The sequence below is a fragment of the Chelonoidis abingdonii genome, chromosome 17, assembly GCF_003597395.2.
Source record: "Chelonoidis abingdonii isolate Lonesome George chromosome 17, CheloAbing_2.0, whole genome shotgun sequence".
In the NCBI taxonomy this organism is placed as follows: domain Eukaryota; kingdom Metazoa; phylum Chordata; order Testudines; family Testudinidae; genus Chelonoidis; species Chelonoidis abingdonii.
Window position 1 is genome coordinate 11,600,633 of NC_133785.1, and position 25,746 is coordinate 11,626,378.

The 25,746-nt window shown below is 42.2% G+C and overlaps 2 protein-coding genes across 3 annotated transcripts in view; one reads left to right on the forward strand and one right to left on the reverse strand.

The window, feature by feature from the left end:
• Window positions 1–25,746, forward strand: part of PACS1 (phosphofurin acidic cluster sorting protein 1) — a 548,517-nt gene that overhangs the window by 166,812 nt on the left and 355,959 nt on the right. The gene's annotated exons all lie outside the window — the stretch shown is intronic.
• Window positions 7,373–25,746, reverse strand: part of WNK2 (WNK lysine deficient protein kinase 2) — a 173,462-nt gene continuing 155,088 nt past the window's right edge. Inside the window, 3 exon segments of the mRNA XM_075073367.1 lie at window positions 7,373–9,568; window positions 21,335–21,594; window positions 22,940–22,984. Of these exon segments, the coding sequence (XP_074929468.1) occupies window positions 9,218–9,568; window positions 21,335–21,594; window positions 22,940–22,984 (656 nt within the window). The 3' untranslated portion in view covers window positions 7,373–9,217.

Sequence of the window (25,746 nt, forward strand, 5' to 3'; positions counted from 1 at the left end):
GGCTGGGCTATTTATGCGGCGCCGTGGTGGCGCCACTCCAGGGGGCGCCCAGCCGACCCGCCGAGTGTTGCTAGGGTAAAAAGTTTCTCCGACGGCTGTGCACGCGGCGCGCACGCACCTAAATGGAATGCATATGAGCAACCACTCGAAGAAGAACTGTATTTAACTCTGTCAAAATGCAGCTAGTCTAAAAAGCCAAGTAACAAGCTTATTCTCCAGCAAAGTTCGCTGTAGATTTCTCTCACTGGATTTCACCAGTTTTAAAAAAAGAATATGACTTTTATGAATTTCTCTTTGTAACAGGGAGAAATATAAATGGAACTGGTTCTCATTCTAGAATTGGAATAAATATGCCTATTTTTGTTTTTTGAAAACTATTCAATTAAATTATGATTTTCTGTAGGAAGCAAAAAGAATGTGAAAGTCAGGGCTAGGTGCCTCTGTGGGGGTGTGCCAGGCATTTGTTGCCCCCTGCTGGAGCCCTGCCATCTTGGCCAACCCCACCCAAAGGTGTCCTTTTGGGGAAAAAGAGCAGTGAGTTTAGATCTCCGAGAGCGGCCTAGAGAGGCCAGCCAGGATCAGCTGTGGGAAGAACTCTGGGAGAATTGGTCTTCCAGCAGATAGAAGGGCTGAGAGGAGACAGAAGCGAATCAGGGCCCACCAGGCAAGGTCAAAAGGGCTGATGCAGCCAGGGGTAGCTCTAGGCATTTTGACACCCCAAGCACGGCAGGCAGGCTGCCTTCGGCGGCATGCCTGTGGGAGGTCTGCTGAAGCTGCGGGACCAGCGGACCCTCCGCAGGCAAGCCGCTGAAGGCAGCCTGCCTGCCGCCCTCGCGGCGACCGGCAGAGCGCCCCCCATGGCTTGTCGCCCCAAGCATGTGCTTGGTGTGCTGGGGCCTGGAGCCGCCCCTGGGTGCAGCTTCCTCCAAGTCACTTGGACTAAGTGAGCAGTTCTGGGTGAACCAGGAACAGGCAGGCAACCAAAAGCCCAGCTTGGTCGTGGCCTAGCTCTAAGTGCGCCTTTCTGAGTCAGCGAGAGGCTGCCTGTTTACACTGTGGAATGCAAAACCCAGGTGGCCTTGAGTTGTATACCAATCTGAGTGCTGTAATGGGACAAAGAGCTAGCTTGCGAGATGCTCGGCTGGTGCAGGGGCCTCACCCCTTCTCCTCTGCAGGCTGCTCCTAAGAACTCAGATCTGAAGTCACACGAGAAGGGAACCAAATCCTTTTCCCCCAAAATATTTTTCCTTTATTTTTGCATAATGTTTGTATTTCCAGCTATACATAGAAAATGCTTAGAAAGATGTTACAAAATTGTGCAGAGTGGACCAGAGCGGTACAGAACTTCTCACGTTACATCATTTCACCTCCTTCTCTTCGTCCTCCTTAGCTGACATAGGCCCTTGTGCGTGGCACTGCAGTTGAGCTGGTCCCGCATCAATCGGTGGCAGTGGCATCCTCATTTTCAGAATCTAAAAAACAAAACCGCCACATTAGAGTACAGACCCAGCGAGTAAGGAATAAATCTGTCTGCTGTGGGAATTTTAGGTGCCTTATGGAAGCAGAAGTCAATCACCCAAGAGAAGAATGACAACGTCCACTGTGGCAGCCTGAAAGCTCTCTCAAATACCAGGATATTTTGAAGCTCCTGTATAGAGGGCCGTTCAAGCACATCTAAGCCATTCAATTGGGACCCAAGATTCAGGGTGCAACCTTTTCCCTAACTTCTATATCACAATGGCTAGGAGTGTTCCAATCCCTCAGGAGGTGGCAATGGGGAAAACCAGAGAATGTGTCCAGAACTGGTGTCAGTGGATGGAAGGAGAACACTAGCTGGAGATTTCTTATTGTACTAGGGAAGTGACAGGGAATATGGTAAGTGACCCATGCTAAAATGGTGGTGTGTTCTGAGTTATCATCACAGAGATCTCTGTCAGCTCAAAGCAGCATGAACTGTGCCCCATATGTTACTGCAGCACGATTTGGAAATGGCGCATTTGCATTGGTGAGGCTACCCATGAACAAGGGGCTTCCTGCACCTGCAGGTTTGGCAGCATTGTCTGAACTGGCCCTAGAGAAAAAAAGGCCAAGTCCATGGCCCTACGAAGACCTGGACTGCAGAGAAAGGGATAAACCAGGATGGTAGAACACCAGGTTTGAACAGCATCCTACAGGCCCTCCTACCTTCACCAGTGCAAGAGGGCGGGTAGTATACAATCGGTTCAGTAGGGCCCTGGGAACCAAGTTCACGGAGCTTTAAAATGTCAGCTTCAAAACAAACTCAAATCATGCACCTCCAGGCGAGCACAGAGCAACACACAAGCAGAGACACCTTTTTCCCGCGTTGTGGTTCCACATATTCTGCATTCGCTACAGTCACAGATCAGCCTTTTTTGGTAGCCCGCAGCGAAGTGCACTGAAGTCCTGCTGTCTACATCACAGAGGCATGCACTGTGGTTATCAGAGCTGCAAGCCTGTTTGGTTTATACAAGGCATGAAGTTTGCCAGGCTCTTTCAGTATAAAATAAGACTGATCGCTCTCTCTAAGACTGTAGGCTCTTCAGAGCAAGTCAAAGATGAAGGAGAAGGGGGAAGGATGTACCATACCAGCAGAGTGATTCTGTTGATGTTTGGTACAAGTCTTGTTGGTGTTTTATATTAAATCCAATCTCTCCTTTCACCCTCCCATCACTTCAGCTGCTCTGACCTGCCTGCACATGTGTCCCTAACGCACTCTGAAGGTAGTAAAAGCTGCCTTGACTGAGATTGAAAGTCATTCTCCCACCTGCTTCTGATCAACGTCAAATTCTGCCTGGACTTGGCTCCACCACAGTACTTTAGAACCTGATCTCCTGACAGAAGGAGTTATTTATTGGCCTCTGCCCATGAAGCTGTTGACAAAACAAAGCTGATCAAGAAGTAGCCAATGAGATAATTTCTCACACCAGACCTCATCTACACAGCCTCCAAAATTTCACATCTAAGCTCATTATGAGTCAGCCTCAAGAGTCTAGGCTGGGAAGTTATTTTAGCTGCCTGAGATCCATTCAGAAGCAACACCACAGAAGCCCTAGAATGGCCAAGGCCCTTGTAGTTCTCGAGAGAGCCATACCAGCCTGGCTTCATAATTGCAGGCCACAGCCCAGGTTAAAAAAAGTATGTAAAAAAAATCTAAGATTAGAAATAAAAGATTCCATAATAATAAAAAAAATACTAGAATCAAACACTCTCAGCCTTGTTTGTTCCTTTGTCAGCTCCCCAACCACACAACAAGATCCGCATCCCCTATTGACAATGAAAACATTTGTGTGTATTCATGACCGCCTCCTATGCAGAGAGATTTAGTACACAATTCATCACACATGAACTACTCCAGCACCCAGCATCTTCTACAAATGGTACAATAAGTCTAGGACGGAAAAGGGAAGAAGGATGCAGGAAACATTATAAGTTATTTAAGACTCTGCCATGAACTATTTAGTTTGTGACCCCTACCTCAAGGCCAATCGCTTCAGGAAAAATACCCAACTGACTTCAGCGGGCCGGAAATGATTCAGGAACTCCACAGGTTTTTGCCATATATATTAGGGCAAAAATGGCACCTGAACCCTGCTGGTCTAGACCTTGAACCTCTGCTTATTTTGAGAAAGAAAAATCACATTGGACTCAAAGCATTGAAAAACTGGGAAATCTGATTAGAACTTTTCATGGGTCACTTGCAAAGATGTTGGAAGGATGGTCACTATTCTATTCAAATACCACCTATGTACACACGCTATTTGAGGGTTTCATTCCAAGTCTGCGGGGGTTTTTTTTGTAGGTTTAATACATCTCATTGTTTTCTCCAGTGAGAATATGCACAGGAGAATCTTTACCTTGCCAAGATCAGGAAATTTAAATCTCCAGTTTGAAAACAATCAGCAATTCCACAAATCTGACCCCAGGGGTCTCATGCTGAAAATGAGGAGCACAGAGTAGCCACCTGTGAAGTTTGGTTTAAGTGACCTGCCCAGCATCACATAGGATCTTTGTGGCAGAGGCAGAGGCAGCTCTAAGGATTTTGCCGCCCCAAGCACGGCAGGCAGGCTGCCTTCGGTGGCTAGCCTGCGGGAGGTCCCCGGTCCCGTGAATTCAGCGGCAGCCTGCGGGATGTCCCCGAAGCCACGGGACGAGCGGATTCTCCACAGGCAAGCTGCCGGAGGCAGCCTGACTGCCACCCTTGCGGCGCCGGCAGAGCGCCCCCCGTGGCTTGCCGCCCCCTTAGTTGAGGGGACAGACCTTTAGACTTGGGCAGGCCTAGGCCCGCCTCTCCCAGTCTTGCAAGTAGTACACAACTAACTTTTGCTACCAATGAAACAGGGGTCCTACAGCCAACAGCCTGATTCACTACACAATCCTGACTCATTCTTAGAGCAGGTCCATCACGTGCCCTCTATGAGACAGGTGTCTTGTTGACCAAAATAGGATGTGACCCTGTAACGAAAGCCTGTCGTAATGCAAACACACAAGGGAACTGAGTTAAAATTGCACAGGCAGCTTAATTGTGGTATTTGCTAACTGGTGGGTGCTCGACTTTGCCACTTTTATGCTTTTAACATTTAAAAAAATGTTATCTCCTAAGTTTCTAAAAGCTTAAACATTGAAGAAAAAAAAAACCCCAAAAATCCAAAAGCAAACAAACAAACAAAAACTTCTATCCCAGGGATCCATCCTGGCCCTTCACATGGGACCTCAGCAGCGCTGGGCTCTTTAGTTCCATGGCACATTCTCTACCTACCATAGGAGCTAACAGAGTAACTGGTAGCAGTAGAAGGCTATTATCTTCTATGTTGTCCTGGCATGACAGGGGGATAAGGGACACACTAAGCCAGTGAGATTCAGTGATACTTGCTAGACAGCAGAGGAATAGTGAACCATAGGGATAATGGGTTCCCTTCCAGGTTCTGTAAGGGAGAGGCTCTAGTGGGCAAAGACACTTCTGCTTCTAAACCCACCTCCCCAGTTCATGACCCTGCCACCTGCCCTACTGGTATTTCCCCCAGCTGCTGCCCTGGGCCTCCCAATGGCTCCTGCTTCCCTAACTTGTATACTCCCCCATCCCTGCCTCCCGCCGACATCTTCTGTCCTCTCTGCTCCTGCCCTGCACTCTCAACTCCTATCCCCTCTCCCTTGCTTCTCACTCCTTTGCAGTTGGGTCATTCAGTTTCCTCCTCCTTCTTGCTGTCTGGACACCAGCAGCAGCAGCACTGAGAGCATGGAAGAATGTCTCCCTGCTCTCAGTCATGGTGCCTGGCACCCCACTGCAGGAAAAGTCCTGCTCAGCCCCTGCAGCCCTGGATGGAGCATGCTCAGTCACTCTGTGGGGGTGACACATGCAGAGTCTGGTCTTCAAGGAGGAGCTGTGCAAGGATGGAGCATGCTCAATGCAGATGCAGTCTTCCAAGAATTTAGTTGCCGAACTCCAACAAAGCTCTACGGCGCATGTGCAGGCAGATTTTTCAGAGGTTTATAATTTAGCCAGATGTGGGTAAATTTTCATGGGAATGACAAATGGCACACTCCTGACACCAAGGGCAAGCACTCTGCAAATGCAGAGCCTCTGCTCCTAATGATGGAGACACTCAAGCTTTTCAGTGGAAATGTTGCAAGATTTCCTCCCCCTCCACCAATCTCCTTCTCTGGAATGGCTGAGCTGCTTTATCTGCAACTTTAAAAAAAGTTCAGTCTTTGGCACATACCCAGTATGGAAAATTTCAGCCTGATTGGTTTAAGTTTGACAAAATTATAAGCAACTGAAACTAGCGTTTCATAATAGAAAACGTCAGGCGACCTTAACTATAGGCGGCACAGGAATGACACTTACAATATCGATACAGATACACTCAGTTTCCTTTTCAAAGGCTTAATATAAACGCATGCAGCTAGCTAGAAACATTTGAGATAATATGGACATATTCTCTTGATTTCCCCCACTGGTTATACTGAACTGTTGGGACAGCATTACGCTATCAGAGACAAAGAACGATCTTTGAGGAGCTACAAGTTGCAGGTACAAAGAGCATATCCAATGGTTGGTAGCCACAGAGGATTCTTTTGATGTCCTTACAGCCTCTAAAAGCTGGGCACATGTTAGATTCGGATTCCCTTGTTGACAATGAATAGTACCTAGCTTGATAAGCATTATCATTTATTCCACTGGAATGACTCAGAGCAAGATACTAGTCGGCATGAGAAAAGACAGCAGAATTTAGCCCAAAGTTAGGAGCATGAAGGATCTCACCATGGTGACTGTCTGGATATCAAAATTAAGGATATTTTAATGAAACTGTCAAATTCCATCTCCACTACTCTGCACCCCTCTCACTAGTTAAGAAATGTATATCACAAATCATTGTAAAAGCACCATTGTAAAGAGGATATTCAGGAAACAATACTGCTGTGTATGACTCACACTCAAATTCACTTATTTTTTCAAAATTCAACACTATTTGTAAACACAGTATTACTGACTCTTCTTGGACACACCATAGATGACTGGATACATATATTCATGCAGCAACTACTTATTCTCTCTTGTGTGTTGTGGGTCTGGAAAAGAGACCCAGAGTAGCCAGAGAACTGCAATACATATTTTAAAAGTAAGAAAAATTGAACTCAGGAGAGTCTCAGCCCTAATGGCTGCCCAGCTCACATACACAGGGAAGCTGAAAAATTGAAACAGATGCACCAAACGTCTCATCCACAGTTACTTTCCTCCTCTCATCTCTGCAATGCAGTCTGTCTGAGTGAGAGAGTCTTGCAAGTGTGTGCATGGTGCACACAGTTCATACTTCAGGGCAGATTTTCACCAGTAGATGGTCACATCTACGTTATCACAGGTTGAGTTACAAGGGGAGCCTTGGTATTTCATCGAGGACATTCACTCAAATTCAGGTGTCTCTTCCCACTATCTGCCTAGCTCTAGCAGCCTAATGGCTCTCCACAGAGTTGCTAGCCTGGTGCTGCAGTTCACTTAAGACAACCAATTGGAATGTCCAGCTGGGTTTATTTCCCAGTCTGTGCTCAACGGAGCATCAGAAAAATTGAGGCAAGAGATGGCAAATAACATGACTGAAGAGGCGTGTGCTATGCCTGTACCGACTCCTTCAGCTCCGTCTCACTTCCACTGCGGCATACCCTGGGACAGTGGCCGTTACAGGCAGCAGCCAAGACCTGGGAAAGGCAGCATTTGCACCTTGAAAGGAACGGATGGCCTGGCTGGGGAGGAAGAGGCCATCTGTTAAGTGCAGTTAGAGAACAATCTGCTTCAAAGTTTTAGGAAAACACTAAGTTTGTCACACAGTTTTCAAGCACAAAATGTTTATTTTTCTTCTTTTTAATATATACAATCTCTTGGGGGTTTTAGTGCCACTGACTCTGTCAGTATACAAGGGGTGGACTATACATCAGGCAACAGCAACAAACTGTAAGATCCAGTGCAAGCTGAAGGAGAAATGATGTGAGAACATATTTTCCATGTTTGCTCAGTAGCATACAGACATGAATCTAAAGGAATAAATTTAAGATACATGTTACAGAGAACAGAAATCTCCTACTACAGTAAGTATTTTGCCCAGGCAGAAGACTCTGCATAATTGTCTATAAAATTCAATTCTAACTTAATTGATGGAATAATATATTTAAAGGGTACAAACAAAATAATTTAGACAGTTAAAATGCTCAAAGTACAACAGAACTATACAATTCACAGCTTGGCAGCACAAGACATCTCCACCCTTCAGCAGGTAATATAAAATGTCGTTGCAGTAAAGAATCTAGAGCAGTGTGCCTTCAAATCTGATGATGTAATGTTTTGCTACCAATGCCCATAACGATTTCCCTTAGTGTGTTCTAGTAAAATGAAACTTACCATCAGTAAATCAGTTTTAGTGGTTACCTTGTGCCTTTTGACTGAGAGGTGAAGATGCAGATTCTATGCACAGTAATGTGGACAAAAAGCAACTATCAAACAGAAGAGGTGTCCTTGCTACCTACAGTGCAAACTTAATTAAAATGGAAAAAAATAAATAAAAGATTCAAACAAACCGTGGTCAAACACCAAAACCGAAGGATTCACTGTTCACACAGGAGAAAGGGAAATAAGAGCTTCCCATTTAATTCCCTTTCAGTGCGAGTACTGTTAGCACTTCAGTGACAACAAATACCATTCCTACCCAATACTGCTGACAGAATTGAAGGGAGAGTACATGCAAGTACTATACTTACATACGTGTTACAGTAACCTGGAGATCGGTTCTCCTATAATCAAGATTTCAGTTAGATTGTTCAGTGATGAAACATGCACGGATTTGTAATTTAACTGAATTAAACAAGCCCACTGGGGGAAATAAAACGTAATCGATTTGCTGCTGAACTAAAAGAAAGCAGTATTTGCCTGCCTGCTCCCTGTAACAAAAATAAGTTGTCATCTGCAACAAATACACCAACAACTGCATAACGGAAGGAAATGCACGGCCCAAAGCTATTCCCTATACTTATGTACAATGTACCTTCGTTGCTCTCGTAAATGCTTCTATTTCAAAATGCATATATTTCACTACTCATTGTACAAATGCAAATGGATTTAGATCAGTGTCTCAGTCAAACCAATCTCACCTTGCAAACTTCTGAAAAGCCTTAAAAATTTAAATTCAACCCACTAATTAAAATAAAAGCATTTACAGTAGAAAATGGAACGAAACTAATCAAGAGCGTCAACTGTAAACCTTCAGTATTTTAGCAAATAAAAAAAATAATAATTGAAACTCACAAGCAGATTGTAAATAAAATACACCTTTCAAATATTTTTACATCTCTTTCCAGCTGGGACTGAAAAGCTAAATTCAAGGCACTGTACTCCTGCAAGGGTTAATACAATTTTGTAACCTTCAAGTATATTAACTTTAAAGATTGCAAGTGTAGAACACGGGAACACAAGAGAATGAAGTGTCTTTAGCAATGAAATTTAAGCAGATATTGCCATAACAAACAAACCCTCTTTCGTGAAAACATTTCACAGTGATTGCTTGATGCAGTGTATGGCTGTGTGTGCTATTAGGCCTGAACTGGGTGCCAGCAGTAGAACCATACCTCTTCAAACACATATGGCGTCTATAGGCTCAAAACACTCAGCATTCCAATTTTGAAATCATCATCTATCCATCCAAAGGCAACAAAGCTATGTTATTTTCATGTTAGGGCCAGGTGGATTGACAGCAGGCTGCTGCAGTGACACTGGAAACATCTGCAAGCCAGTTTTGCCAAGAGCTGGAAACTGTGCAATGCTCTGAGCTCCTACAATTCCAGGTTGTGCTGTTGTGCCCGACCACTGTACTCCATAAACTGGCGTAGGGAAAACTCCTCCATATTGACAAAGAGGCATCACATAAGGTGTTACTGTGCCAGAAAGGGTAGTACCTGGCATAGGCACTGGCATGGCTGGCGAAACTCCAGGAGCTAATGCGGCTGACATAGGACAAGACACTGGAACAATGCGCTTATTCCCCACGCCTGTTCTTACTGAATTAACCTACAGAAAGACAAATAAAAAAGCAAAGCTATTAAGCTGATCTTCTCCTCACTGACCAATGCAGCATTATATTTTCTGAACTATAAAAGTTGTGTAGAATTGGTCATTTTCAGCTCAGCGGTGGCAAATGATTCAGCTCTTACGTTAGACTCACTCCCTCAAGTGGCAAAGGCTTTGAATGACAAGGTCCACACCACCACACTCCACTGAGCCTTTCTAACAGAACCCCGCTCTGAGCGAGACATAGATGGGAAAGGAATGCAAAGAATAACTTTGCACCAAGTTCCCTGGCCTCTCCACTATAAAACAGCTGCCATTAGACTCTTCCGGTAGCCTCCGAAATAGTAAACTTTGCTCTCTCTCAGCCCGTGCAAGAACCAGGTGGGTTCTATTCACCCTCCAACTCTAAGGACAGGGTCGGTTTGGGAAATAAATTAATTTTTGATGTGGGAAAAAATGCAGATGCCTGTATACATAATAGCTGTGTCAACTTCTTAGCCTAAAAAGGGTACGCAGGCCAGGGTGTGCCACTGAACCAGGGGGAGAACTCAACACAAAGCCACAAAAGCAATTTTTTGTAAAAGCTGATCTGTAAGCTCCCCCAACTCCAGCTGGCACTTATGCCTGCCCGAGGAACAAAACCGGAGCCCAACATCATGTTAAACTTCCTCAGTTCTCTAAAATCCCAGCACAACTTTTCAAAGGAGGTGGGGTTTAGCCCTTAGCAGTTTACCCTCATTGCTCACTGAAACAACGGTATTTGGAGTTTGCATGGTGGAGTGACAGAAAGGGTTTTCTTTTCTGGGAATTATAAGATTAACAATAGAGCAAATATCACAGGAATGACTATGCAAGACAATCTGGTCTCCCTATCAACTCGGTTAGTTTTAATTTCATATAACTTCCTGCAGTGTTTGCACCAAATCAGCACCTATTCCTGAAACACAAATACTGGTGTTTCTTTTAATTTGGAAATCTCAATATGGAACAGGTCAAATGGATAAGATTGGCTCAAGTGGGGAATTTTTAAGAACAAAAAGCAAGTATGCGTAAGACAGAAGGGTGTGTGTGGGGTGGTGGGTTAGTTTTTTATATTTTATTTTATTTTGGAAGTATCAATGATGTCATCGAGCGACTTTTTGCTTTTGGGGCTGGAACATCTAGCTGTAAAACAAAACCCTGATTTGTAACCAGTGCAGAAATATTTAATGGATTTTTGTTTGCTTAACTTCATCTCAAGTGAAGTTTGAGTCTGACTGTGTGTTATCAATGTATTAAAATATATATGACACCGGTATGGTGGGTTTTAAAATCAGTGATGCTGCAAACTTCTCCACTAAAAATAATGGCATGAACCAAGGTTCTTTTAACTTTTGGTTCTTTTCCATTGTTAATTTTGTCAAAACTATTGGTATATTTTATAGCAGTCAGAATACAGCCAATTGAAAAGCAACAACAAAATAACATGAACTGAGAACATATCTATAGGACAGGATGATTTTAAAAAAATGTTATTTAAGCCCATATTTTAAGATACTAAAAATGGTGTTTTCAAGCAAACTAGATTGTTCTAAGTAACTGACAACAGATTTACTGCGTACATGCTTCACTCCAATTTAGAATTGATTCTACTGCCCCAACAAGCAATAGACTATATAACATTACTGGAAGTCACTAAATGGCACTATTGCAGAGGCTTTTGCTACCTCTGTTTACCTGAATGTATAAGAATCAGAACTTGAAGAAATGTTTATTGTCAGCTGTGATACAGTTCTTTTTAGATACTGAGAAGTATGGTTATACCTTGGTGTGTGTATGTTTCTTGCTCTCGCTCAACTACATCACCCTTGATCACAGCTGCTTCTTATTGATTATACCCATAAAGGTGGACATAACATTATCTTGTTCCCAAAAAATAAACCTCACACACGCAGGCTATGTCTTGTAAAGTCATGACAGATTCCTGTTCGCATTTGGAGGACTTCTCTACTGCTTAGTGCATCCTGCCAGAAAATGACCAAATGAATGCTTTATTAATTATGGCTATACTCCAGCTATTGCCTCTTTCTCCGTGTATAGGAGGTTGACTATCAAACTGTTTTTCAGCAACCTTTCTGTGATTCTCCAGCTGAACCTCAAAAGAATATCTTCATCGATAATCCTCAAATGTTTTCAGCAGTACTCTTGCATCTCTCAGCATCTTCTGAGTGTGATGTCACAACCAACACCCCTGCAGGGCCTTCAGAACCGTGCCATGGAGTGAAGCAAGGTGATTCTAGTTTCAGTGAAGCCATCGACTTTCATTCTCTGTGCTCATTTAGTGCATCAAGTTCAAGGCAAAACCTGGCCAAATCTGAAATCCTTGTCCAAACACTGACCAGCAGCTTGAATATCTGTGTCATAAGGAAAGGTAGGGCTGTAAACAAGGTCAGCTGGGTATTTCATGCAGTGTGAGGATCAGCTGGGTATTTCATTAAATCTATCTGAGGACCAGGCAGGTATTCCCACTGATGTCCACTTGAGGAATTTTGCCAGGCTCAAGATATAGCAAGGCACTGCTGGGGTTTTATCAGGTAAGCCACCCAGTGAACTGTATACACCAATAGTTCCAAATAAGAGTTGGAGGACCCCATAACGTATTGTTCCAGTGTCAATTTCAGAGTTGGATTTACAGTTGAGGCTGAATTATGTCACTATTTCCCCCCTCACCTCCTGAGATGGCCAACTCCATGCTGATAGAAGCCATTTTCAAATCATTAGATACTTGCTGGACCAGATGACCTATTCTGTTGGCTAATTTATTTCAGCAAAGCTGGCTACGTCCATTAGTGCCAGTTACTCATTTGGAAGGAAGTTCTGATGCAGGCTCATTTTTACCATGTCCTGATGACTCCTGAATATGCATTGCTCAGCAATGATGAGTGTGTGATGCTAAAACAGAAGGCACTGTGTAACTACAGGGAATCTTTTTATTTGTAATAGCATTTCCTGATACGAGAATCTGCAACATACCTTGAAATACTTCTGGTTGGCATGGATCATATATTTTATACTGAAGTTATCTTGGGAGGCATAGGACTATCACATGTTGGTGTCCTGGTGCAAATGGTAAAAACACCAGAACTTTGTGTTTCATTCATTTGGTTAAGAAGTGTGAGAATGTGCGCTTGAGAACCATAACAGTCTTTGAAGAATATTCTGGAGTTTTGTCTCCTAGCTCATTGACAATGTTTCCAAAAAAGCTAGGTTCTCTGGGATGAGAAAGAAGTAGAGCTGTGTCTTTACTTTCTGTCTGATTCTTATACACCGTACCATGACAAGTGGTCAGTGGTACAGAATCACATGGCTAATCCTATTCTGAACGGATTTTACATAATTCACAGTGTTTCCCTATTGATTTCATTCTATGTTTCTTTTTGCTTTTTGTTCTAGACATTTTGTTTATTAAGCTAGCCTGGGTGTAACCATGCTGGCTAAACACATAGTTCTCACAATGAATGGCTCCACCAGACCCGTTGCAAAATTGCATCTAAAGTCACATGTGATATAAATAACTTCCTTGGCAGAGAAATTTAGAAAGAAGTGAATTATGCTAAACTGAATTAAGGTCACTTCAATTCTGAACAAGAATGTCCACACAGGGGTTTAATGCAGTTTAATTAATTCACTTTAAATTCACACCTTTAGTTGCCTCAGATTAATTTTCCTGAGTGGCTCATAAAGACAAGCCCTTAATGAAGTTTTTAGACATACTAAAAAGCATTTTATAAATAAAATGTTATTGAGAGGGAAGGAGGTGAGCAAGTCATTTTTCGTTCTTCCTCCCTTGATAATCCTTCCCCATCACATACACTATACTTATCTTACTTTAACCACATTCATAACTATGCAAACAATGCATAATTATACATTAGGAAACAGAGTCAACACAGATGACATGTCTATATGATACATAAAGCTACCTGACACACAGGAGCTGAAGTGAACATAGGACATACCTTAAGAAACCCCCACGGCCAACGCAACCAAGCCATAGAGAACAGAGTGAAAAAACTGATGCAGGCTTCCATCCAAAGTCCACGCATTCTGCTGGAACATGGCTTGCCCTGGTTCTCTCAAATGGAGTAATGGAAGCTCCTCTTCTCGCCAGCTTCCCCACCACTCACAACTGCAATCCACTCACAATGCTACAGCTAAACAGATCTTCCTTTCCTGATGTGTCGGCTCTGCCAGCATCCCTCTGCTCTAATCCCCTCAATCACTTCCTGTCTAGCTACACCTCAAGGCTGTGTACAGCTCCACTCCTGCCACATCTCAAGCCTTCCTTCCATATACCTCCCCCCCGCTTTGCGTACTACACCTTCCCAACTCTTCTGACCTTTATAAACCTCTGGTCTCTCCAGTGGTGTGGGAACTAGGGGTGTTGCCACACTCCCTGGCTTGAAGTAGTAATACAAACACCAGATACATGGTTTCCACCATCAGCACCCCCTGGCCCAGAACCGCTAGGTCTCTCCTGTGGCTTTTCCACACTCCCACTTACACCAGGAAGAACAGTCACACTCCTGAGCACCAGATCACTTCCCTCCCCTTCAGATCCTTCCTTAGCCTTTTACTGCCATCCTTCTCCTTCTCCACTGTTATCCTCTCCTGTGCCCGGTATACTCCTAAACATTAACTTACCAAGTACATCAACACACAAACAACAGTAAAACAAACAAAATGGAGACAAGTGGTGGGAAGCAGGAAAGAGTTGCCTTTTTCTCTGCTCCACCTCTTTTGCCTCGTCTTTTCTTGCCAGGCTTGGTCTAATGCGTCAGTCACACCTAGAGATTGATGTATATATCCTATCTGAGAGAGATTAAGTCTGGTCAGTTCTCACAGTGCAGCCCAAGAAGATTTTTACTTCAACCAAACTTGGTGGGGTGACTATGATCGCGGTCATATCTACAATACTACTAACAGTAATAATCTAGTATAACCACCACCAAACAGGATACGGCTAGTGCTGGTGGCTAAGATGAGTAGAACTGGGATGTCACTCCACACATAGACTCCTCTTTCCTCCTGTTATTAGACAAGAGATCAAAATACCAAGAGGTATGAAACAATTGAGAACTGGCATCAGATGGTCCTGTCAATGCCCACTTACTTGGCATCTAGACAAGTGAGATGTAGGGAAAGCCAGTCGGACAGACGGGGGAGGATAGTGAGTAATGGATTCTGTTCAAGCACAGATTTAATTGCAGTTCCATTATTCTTCCAGGCCAACCGATACGGAACACAGCAAAACAAGTGCTGACAATCTCCATTCCCTGTTCTTGCCCCTATGCCTACTTCAGAATTCTTGCTTCCTAGACAGTCAACTAGCTAAAACAAAGCTCAAACGTATGTATGAAGTTTTGGTAACAGACAGGCTTTATGACACATCACATGCCAGTGACAGAAATGAGGCGGCACCTTTTACAGAGCAATCACATCACCGACTCAAAACATTTTTTTCTGCTCACAGCTTTCCTTTGTGGGTGTTTCTTTTATAAGCATTTAGAGCTCACATAGTGGCAGGAAGGAAAGCCTCTAGTTACTGAAGCCCTTGGTCTCCTGTCATCATCAGGTAATACATTTATACGAAGGACACTCAATGCCCTTTATACATAAGGCAGTTTTTATGTTACTTGCTGCATTTCCTATGTTTCTGTGGTGCCCACAACTACTTACAAGAGTTGGTTATTTCAGTACTTGTCCAGCATGGATTAGCAGTAATGAAAATGTCCTTATTAGGTGGTTTGACATCAATACCTACTGATTATCTCCCTTTACATTTTTCTACATATACTGTTGAATGATCAGTTTTCATGCACATTTCCTGTCTGAAAGGGAGTAAGTCACATGAAAGCTCAGATGAAGATACTCTACACTACTGAAAACTGGAAGGTATTTTTTTAAAAAGGTAAAGGGTAGTGACTATATTTCATACTCAAAGTGCCAGGCAACATGGTGTGGTTTACTGTAGGAATTTTCATTTTAATAGGAACAAAACAGAAAGCTATTCCTTTTCCCCCTTGGAAGGGAAAGTTAAAGTCCTCCTTTGCCAGCCCAGTCTCATGTATTGCCTACTATGCTTCCAACTATGGAGAAAGGGAAATTAAGAATGAGAAAAATACTGTATGTCTGTATGCAATTTGTCAAGCACATCCACCATTTCAGAGCTGTTAGTTGACTTCCTCTTAAAAGAGCAGCTCTCACTTTAAAAAGTTACCTGTAATATCTTGTACTAACACAACAAACCATTTGCCTACGGCAATAAAAGGACCTTAAGGGCAACAGAAATGTTCTCTCAGAAAAAATGCAGAGTTTGCTGACCATGTTATAGGCTGAACTCTGGCTTCACGTGTGCAACTCTTATTAACATTAATGGCGGTTCTGAATAGAAAACAGGCACAATGAAGATGTACAGATTTAGATGGAAGAGACTTTCCAGCCCATCTAGTCTATCCTCTGCAAATGCAAGTTTGTCCCAATGTTACATCACGATTGCTTTGCCCAGTTAAATAAATACTAGACTGACTCCGGTGGTAGGACTGCCACAGATGTCTTTTGAACCTAAAAATGGCCATACTGGGTCAGACTAATAGCCCGTCTAGCCTAGTATCCTGTCTCTGACGGTGATCAGTGCCAGATGCTTCAGAGGGAATGAACAAGCAATAATCAAGAGATCCACCCCATTGTCCAGTCTCAGCATCTGACAGTCAGAGGGTTAGGGACACCCCTGTAATGGGGTTGCGTCTCTGACCATCTTGGCTAATAGCCACTGATAAATGTATCTAATTCTTTTTTGAACCCAGTTATATTTTTGGCCTTCATAACATTGCCTGGCAATGAGTTCCACAGGTTGACTGTGTGTTGTGTGAAGTACTTCCTTTTGCTTGTTTTAAACATACTGCCTATTAAGTTCATTGGGTGACCACTGGATCTTGTGTTACGTGAAGGAGTAAATAACATTTCCTTATTCATTTTTTCCACACTGTTCATGATTTTATAGACCTTTATCCTATAGACCCTTAGTTATCTCTTTTCTAAGCAGAACAGTCTCAGTTTTTTTAATCTCTCCTCATATGGAAGTTGTTTCATATCCTTAATCATTTATGTGGTCCTTCTGTTTACTGTTTCTGTTTCTAATATATCTTTTTTGAGATAAGATGGCCAGAATTGCATGCAGTATTCAAGGTGTGGGTGTACTATGGTTTTATATTGTAGCATTATGATATTTTCTCTTATCCGTTTCCTATTGCTTCCTAACATTCTGTTAGCGTTTTTGACTGCTGCTGCACATTGAACAGATGTTTCCAGAGAACTATCCAGTGACTCCAAGATCTCTTTCTTGAGTGGTAACAGCTAATTTTGACCCCATCATTTTTATGTATAGTTGGGATTATGTTTTCCAATGTGCATTATTTTGAATTTATCAACATTGGGCAACAAAATGGCAGATGAAATTCAATCACCCAGTTTTGAGAGATTCTTTTGTAATTCTTCAGTCTGCTATCTTGAGTAATTTTGCATCATCCGCAAACTTTGCCACCTCACTGTTTACACCTTTTTTTCAGATCATTTATGAATATGTTGAACAGTGCTGGTCCCAGTACAGATCCTTGGGGGAAACCGCTACATACCTCTCTTCAATGTGAAAACTGACCATTTACTCCTACTCTTTGTTTCCTGTTTTTTTAACTAGGTCTGGACCCATGAGAGGACCTTCCCCCTTATCCTATGACTGCTTAGCTTGCTTAACAGCCTTTGGTGAGGAGCCTTATCAAAGGCTTTCTGAAAGTCCAGGTAAACTATATCCACTGTATCACCCTTGACCATGTGTTTGTTGAATTTTAATAGATTGGTGAGACAAGATTTCCCTTTACAAATGCTGTGTTGACTCTTCCTTAACTAATCGTGTTCATTTATGTGTCTTATAATTCTGTTCTTCACTATAGTTTCAACCAATTTGCCTGGTAATAAAATTACGCTTACTGGCCTGTAGTTGCCAGAATCCCCTCTGGAACCTTTTAAAAAAAAATTGGTGTCACATTAGGTATCCTCCAGTCATCTGGTACAAAGGCTGATTTAAGCGATAGGTTACATACCACAGCTAGTAGTTCTGCAATTTCATATTTGAGTTCTTCAGAACTCTTGGGTGAATACCATCTGATCCTGGTGACTTATTACTGTTTAACGTATCAATTTGTTCCCAAATCTCCTCTATGGACACTTCAATCTGGGACTGTTCCTCAGATTTGCCACCTAAAAAGAATGGCTCAGGGGTGGGAATCTCACTGATGTCCTCTGCATCGAAGACTGATGCACAGAATTCATCTAGCTTCTCTGCAATGGCCTGGTCTTCCTTGACTGCTCCTTTAGAACCTCAATCGTCCAGTGGCCCCACTGATTTTTGGCAGGGTTCTGCTTCTGATGTACTTACTTTTTTATGGTTAGTTTTGTAGTCTTTTGCAAGTTGCTCGTCAAATTCTTTTTTAGCCTGCCTAATTGCACTTTTACATTTGACTTGCCAGAGTTTATGTTCCTGTCTATTCTCCTTTGTAGGATTTGAGTTCCAATTTTTAAAAGATGTCTTTTTGCTTCCAACAGCCTCTTTTACTCCGCTGTTTAGCCAGGGTGGCTATTTTTTTTTTTTTGGTCCTCATTTTTTTTTTTTCTGTAAGAGATTTGATTGGATCATCTAGTCAATCTCCTGTATATCACAGGCTAGGGAATTTCACCCATTTATCCATGCATTGAGCCAAATGACTTGTGTTTGACTAAAGCAAGAAAGGCATTCCGTCTTGAACGGAGGATGTCAAGAGATGTAGAATCCACATCCCTTCCTTGGGAGTTTGTTCCAATGGTTAATAATCCTCAGTTTTCAAAACATGAGCCTCCTTCTAATACGAATTTATCTGCACTGAAATCCCAGCCCGGGGTTCTTGTTATACTTTTCTCTGTCAGGTTAAAGATCCATTTAGCACTTTATATTTTTTCCCAGTGAAGGTACTTAGCCACTGGAATCAAGTCCACACTCAATCTTCGTTTTGGTAAGCTAAACAGATAGAGTGTTTAAGTCTCTCCCTATACAACATTTTATCTACCAGCCCTCATAATTTTTGTGACTCTTTTCTGCATTCGCTCCAATTTCCCAGCATCTTTTTTAAAATACTGACAGCAGGTCTGGACACACTATTCCAGGACTGGACTCCCCAGTGCCATATACAGAAGTGTAATCAACTTCCTGCTCCCACTTACTACTGTGACATCAGTGGGCCATTTTTCCTGTTGTCCAAGTTAAGTGTTTCTTGGCTCAGCTTCATCTTTTTTCTTCTGATTATTCCTCTCTGATCATCATAAACCATTTTGGTCTCTTAATTTCAAATCCATCCAAACATCTGTAGACCCAGGGAAGATTTTAATGCCCAGCTCCACTGGAAATCTCCCCCTTAAATCATATCGGTAGCTCTGGTTCAGCCAGCGAGGGCTGGAGTTCTGAGTTGTGCATCTGCGTGGCATAGGGCAGAACCAAGGGCAAGAGGAGGTAAGGTGGCTGTGAACTACCTTTGCACCCGCAGGATTCAAGGAGGCTCTAGAAGCCAATGCGGGCTCCAGTGTAAATCAGAGTGATCAAAGGATGCTCTAGTTAATGATAGTGTCCCAGGGCTGCCTGTGGCCCGCTCTGCCGGTGCAACATCCAGAAATCCCTGTAGTACTGTGGGGACTCACCACCTGCCCTGGTCCTGCCTCTAGCATGGTCCCTGCCAGGTTGAGCACGTAGGGTTGCTCGCACTGAAGAAATCATCCTGATCATCAGCAGTGGGGCTTTTACAGCTCCTGTGTATCAGTATAGTGGCATATGGGGTCCTGGGTGTTTGGATTTTAACCTTTCCTTGTAAATCATTTCTTCTAAAAACTCAACCGTCTCTGTTACTTCCTGAGACAATAACCTTACTGTAGGGTGAAATATATCCCCAGACACGTTGCAGAGTATACGTGGAATATCTCTCTCCAACTCCCCTCCCCCACAATATTCTGCCACACTCGGGATGGAATACGGGAGCTCTTAAGCACTGCATACATCACTGAACAGTTTAGGATAGGAAAGAAAGACGACTGCTCAATGGCTATTTATAAAGAGAGTTAGGCAAAATACACTGTCATTACCCAGACTGGAACTTGGGCAGGACACCTCGACTAACAGCTCTAACTTGTGCTAAAGTCTTAGCAAAGGTGGCTTTCCAACTGCCAACCCCCTGTTGTGGTGCGTAGGCTAGGAATGGGCAGAATGACAGCTACTGTATCCCCCAAATCACTTTCTGAAGCACCTCTGGGGATCTCCCATCCAAGAACTGACCAAGCAAAAGTACAGTTAGCTTGCAATAACTGACAGGATCTGCAGACAGATATGGTATTGTTGTGAAACAATGTGCTCATTTATTATGTCTCTGGGCAACAAAACTGCATCATCACTATGTAGAGAGGGGTTATCCCCCCCATTAAGCTCTGGCCACTCAATAGAAAAGTTATGTTTTAAACAGCTTCACTGTACTGTATGTTTGTTTTCCCCATTAAATCTGCCATCATATTGCAGTGACACCCATTTTTACTGTGTCCCAGGAAGGGAAGTCAGCAAGCTCCTAAGCATGTGTTTGCAGCACCTAATTCAACAGGGGTGAATCTCCCACCATGACTGCAATGCACATTTTTTTAAATATAGGGTTTTTCTAGCTTTTGTTTGTTTGTTTGTTTGCTGGTTATTTATGTTAAAAAAAGCCACGTTTCCCCACCAATGGTTAGTTATTTCCATTGGAAAAGATCATTGTACAATTGCCACAGTGTTCCCCCCCCCAACTTTATTGCTATTTTATTTCTTCTAGACTCAGTTTCCAGCCTGCTGAAAAATGAAACAAAGCAAAAAAAAAAAAAAGACTGGGCAAGGAGTCATTAAGTCCAGAAGAAGACACTGTCGGTCAGGAAGAATTGTGGGGCTTATGTGAGGTGCAACTGGGATTCATTGTCTGTCTCTCTCCTTCATTTCTGTGCCTGCAGAGATTTAGCATAAGCTCTTTTTCTCAACACCATCAGCTCAGCCATGAAGTCAAGTGTGTGTGCGTGCACATAGATGCACGCACATCTCAGGATATTCAGCTGTGCCACTGAACAGAGGATTAGTGGGTAGGAGATGCTAGTGCTTCTACTCCTCACTGCATTCAGGGTCACCTTAGTGACGTTTTAAAAGTGTCTGTAAGGTAGATATGACTAGTACGGCACTGCTCAACCAGCAAGGGCAAGCTAACTACCCAGCTGACACCCATCGCCTCTTCAAGACAGAGTATTCACAAAGCATCTGGCAGAACAGGAGCCCGCAACATACTACCTCCAAGCCACTAGTCCAGCAACCATTCTACATGAGGAAGATTAACATTAAAAAAGGAGAGGGATTTTAGCAAAAGTAAAACCTTGTTTAAGTCAAGCAACGTATGGATCACCAGTTAGCGTGTTGCTGTTTATCAACTATTAATTAGCAGTTCTTAATTTTAAAAATATATATTGGCCCATAGGTTGCCAAAATTAACTCCAGAAGACCTAAAAACGTAAGCTATTTTAGTACTTAGTGAAGTGAAATGGACATTGCAGTATATTTTAATTTATGTCCTTCTCCTCCTATGAGTTCTGCAGTGGCTGTCAGATACATGGCAAAATGTATGTTCTTCAAGGAGCGCCACTTACTCCACATGTCTCATTCTGTGCTTGCGTGGGATTACCCTTTGGCTCCATGTCTTGTCTTTTTTGGTTCTGCTTCAGTTGGTTTAAAGAAGGTTTTGACTGTGCTGCGCCAACAGTTTTGCTTGTCCACTGATCCACCAGTTTGTGAAGATCATCTGTGAATGTTCCTTTCTTGTTGTTACTGTTGTTTGCTTGCACCTGGACCTGCAGAGCTGGTGGTGGTAGAGGCTCAGGACACGTTACAAGACTGTTTGTAGATGATCCTAGAAAGTCACACACAAAGAAAGGTCAGCTACGTCATTGTTAGTGCACCACTTTGCTGCTTGATTTATGTTTCTCCCGCACTAGGATTCAAAAGTTGGTATTTTTTGTCCTTTAATGTCCTCATCCCTTTCTAAAGAACATCTTTGCTTCAAAAAATGGTCCCTGTACCCACATTGATAGTTCTGTTACTGTGCATCATCTGTGCCCCAGCAGTACCTTCCCCCTGGACCAAGTTATTTAGTAGTGTTGATGTAACATCACTTATAAAAGTATCTCCACAGATTATTACCGCTGGAATACAATTTGATGCAGCTACTATTAGCTTCTATGAATCAGGATTTTACGAGATCGAAATGAAATGCACAGATGATATGCACTTCTGTTAATATTTATGCGAGTTCACACAAGCAAAATAAGCTTAAAAGTATAATGTAGGTTTCTTGTGTTAAGAGAGGACACTGTTGAGTTGGTGATGCTTCAAAGGCTACAGAAGCTTTCACTCTCTCTTTCCCTCTCACACAGAGTTATGGAAATATTTGTCCAATGTCCGTGCTGGAGCTCCACTTCCTGGCAATTTAGTACTATGTCAAAATTAGTGACGAAAGGTGCAGATTTCAATTTCCAGGGAAAATATTAAGTGAAACAGTTTTAACAAATACACTTGGATATATTCAAAATACAATTTTAAGCAAAGACCATTTCTTCAAGCAAAAAGTTCAGTGAATTGGAGTGAAATGATTTATTTATAAACATCAACACAGAGTCTTCTTTTCCTGCTAACATGAATTTTCCAGCCAATAAAGTGCATTGGGAGTAAACCTACTAATGTTCCTCTAGTCACATAAAATACCTGCATCCTCTTTTAAATGATCATGCATTCAACCTCTGGTGTGGCTTCTATGTGACTCCTGCTCTCATTCTTTTGGGAAAGGGACCAGTGAGAAGATACGTATTTTGAGGATAAAGCTCTTCAAATAGTGTTCAATATTTCATGCATCTCAACAGGAATGAGGTCGTGTCAAGCTATAGGTTCAGCCAGCAGCAAAATGGCAGTTTTATAAAAATTGTACATAGAAGATAAGACACAAGCACTGTACTCAGTTCTCTCTCACATCACACACACGGAAACATCACAATCATCTTGCAGCATGCATGCTTTCCAAAGCATCACAGGACATGCACTGTAACTAAAGAGATACCTGCTCACAATTCATATGCAGCCTAATTTAAAGTCAGCAAAGGCACAATAGCTGCTATTAAGTAAACAACTAGATTTTAGTCAAAAATAAATAAAACATCCCATGCTATGAAGGAAATACTGAGAAACAAAAATGGGATAGTTACTACTACTGTGATCTTTGCCTAGACATAGTCGTTTCAGGGTGGACCCTACAAGGTAGAACAATACAAAGACACACAGAGTTAGGCAAGACTAAACACAACTGATGGACAAGCTTCTGTACTTTTAGGCAGTCAAAAAGTAGTCACTACGCAAGGAGGAGCAGACAGAAAGTCAGCAGTTCAGGTGAGTAAAGGAAATCTAAATAATCGGGCAGCCCAAACCTATGTTTATGTGCAACCATACAAAAGCTTTAAAGGATATAACTGTGTGCCAAGAATAAGATTCAGAAAACTTGAAGACTTTTTTTTAAAATCACCTTTGCTTCCAAATAGGGCTTTTTTTGATTCCTACTCTATTGCTGCAGGAAATGATGTTAATTCAGTTCATGACAGGATGCCAAAAACGATTTCAGTAACAAGTAAAGCTAGTCTGGCTGCAAAGACTAACTGTAAACCAACCCCAAAAGTCGTTTTACCAGTCCAAAAAGATACATTGTTCTGCAGGTCTGAGGCCAATTTTTTAACTGCTTCTGTAATAGGATGTGTGTCTAAATGCAAAATTCTCAACTAAAAAAGCCACAAACTAGTTTCCCTTTCATGTCTTTTTAAGGTGCACAAAGACAGTCCAGACACCAACAACAGAGGTCTCATTTTTAACCATACCGTGTATTTTTCAGTATTGCCTTATTGTTACATTCTCCATCATCATTTTACAAGTTCAGCAGAATATTTGCTCTTACGATGCCAGGCATCCAGATTACCCTGTCTGAGTGTAAGGTCTTGCCAGGCAGGGCCATCATTCTCTATCAGAATATCAAATTTTCGGAAAGATATTTTGGACTCTGATGAGAAGGAAGTCTCATGATGGTATGCCAGGGGGTGCATATCTGGGCAGGGGTATCCAGTTGCACTTCAACATATGAGCAAATCAGAGGGCACAGCAGAACCCAAGCGAGTGTGGTTCCCCTGCCTAGCAGCATGGCACCAACATACTATGGTACTATGGAAGAGAGCCAGGTTTAAGCTCAGGGGTCTTGGTTCCAAGTTTAATGGGGACTCTGAATGAGTCTTCGAAGCAGAGAGAAGGGAGACAATTCAGAGTTAGAACGAGAGGAAAAAGAAAAAAGAGAAACTGTTTTGGCGTGGGTGGCACACGGGAAAAAGGGATCCGAAAGAGATTATTTTTATTCTCTACACACAGCTGAGTGATGCTGTTCGCCCTGTAAATAAACAGAAGGACATTACTGAGGTAGTGTCATGCTTGATTTGTAAGTAAGCAAATCCCAGTATTTTAGTACTCAGCTCTGTACATTTAAAAGGCAGATACAAGCACACACAATAACTAAAACTGAATTTGGGTTACATTTGATTGATTTTTTTTGTCCTTTTGCTCTTCAACACCTCCAACATACCTTACCCTGCCTTTCCCCACCCTACAGTCACAGCCCTTATTACAAATCTCTCAGTGGGACTAAAATTAGGTTGTCGTTTTGCTAACTACCTTGCAACACTGCAGAATGCAAATAAGAGCATTTGGCTTCATCAGCTACTGTACACAGTGAAAAGAACTTTTGTATTAGTGCCTGGAAAATATAAAAGCAGGCAGCAGATTACTGCACACGCTCAGATCACTAAGTTTAAAAACACCCTGCAAAACAAACACACAAACTTGTGCACCATGTCAGCTAGGGCCCCAAAGCTATAAGCATTTCAGCATATGAGTGGCTAGGCAGATGAGTAGGCTCGCTGAGTTCAATGGCATGATTAGTGTGTAAAGTTACTCAGCCATGTAACGGTCTATAAGAAAAGAGTCTATTAAACAAAAACATTAGGCAAGCGAATCACCAAAAATAGGGCTTACTTTTTCAAACAATACCTCTGCAGAACATTGCTTGGAAGTCAGGAAATATGACCTCGACTGAGATAACACCTGAAGCAGAGCACTGAAACAGTCTGATATGTTTATTTTTAAAATACCTTCAGGTAATATCTACAGTCACTGAACTTAAATTCAGGCACTTTATTTAGAAAGGTAAATCCTATTTGTTTCAGAAGTGAAAAAATAAACGGAAAGGAGTGTAGGAGATGGAAAGCTATGAACAGGATGCAACTAATTAAGATTTGAAGTCTGACCTGCCCGAGGGTGGTAACAGTAAAGTGGAAGGGAGTTCCTCAGATTTTAGATATCATCACTGAAAAATTAGGCAGCTATCATATCTTCCAGGACCCACAAAGTCTACTGTCCTATTCGTTCATCAACAGTTACCAAGAAGCTTGTAAGCTTAAAATAAATAAATAAAGAATTAATAATAAAATCAAACTTCTCACATTTTTATAAACTGTTGGACCATTTTCCATCAGATGCTCAAGTATTTTACATTTTGGGGGGAATTCACAAAAGTGCCAAATTTAAGAGCACACGCTCCAATGGCGCTTTTGAAAACCCTCCCCAAAGTCTATGCAAGATCTTTCATTGAATGTTTGATTCTCGTGATACATAAGTAGGCTTGGCAGAATTGGATTTTAAAAAAAATAGTTTTACAAATAACATCAATGGTTATTTTAAAGCATTTTTTATATTTTCATCAATTTAAAATTTTGCAGCTGAGGGAAATTATGGAGAGTCAAAAATTCAGGGGCGGTACGGTCAGACAATTATTTAATGACAGATGTTGAGATTCAAAAAGTTAAAGCTTTATAACCATTAAAACATAAGTTGTCAACATTGTATGTCAAACTAAACAAAACAAATAGCCTTAAACCAAACTCTAATCAGTTAAAAAGCAACTTGTCTTACTTCGCCCATCTGT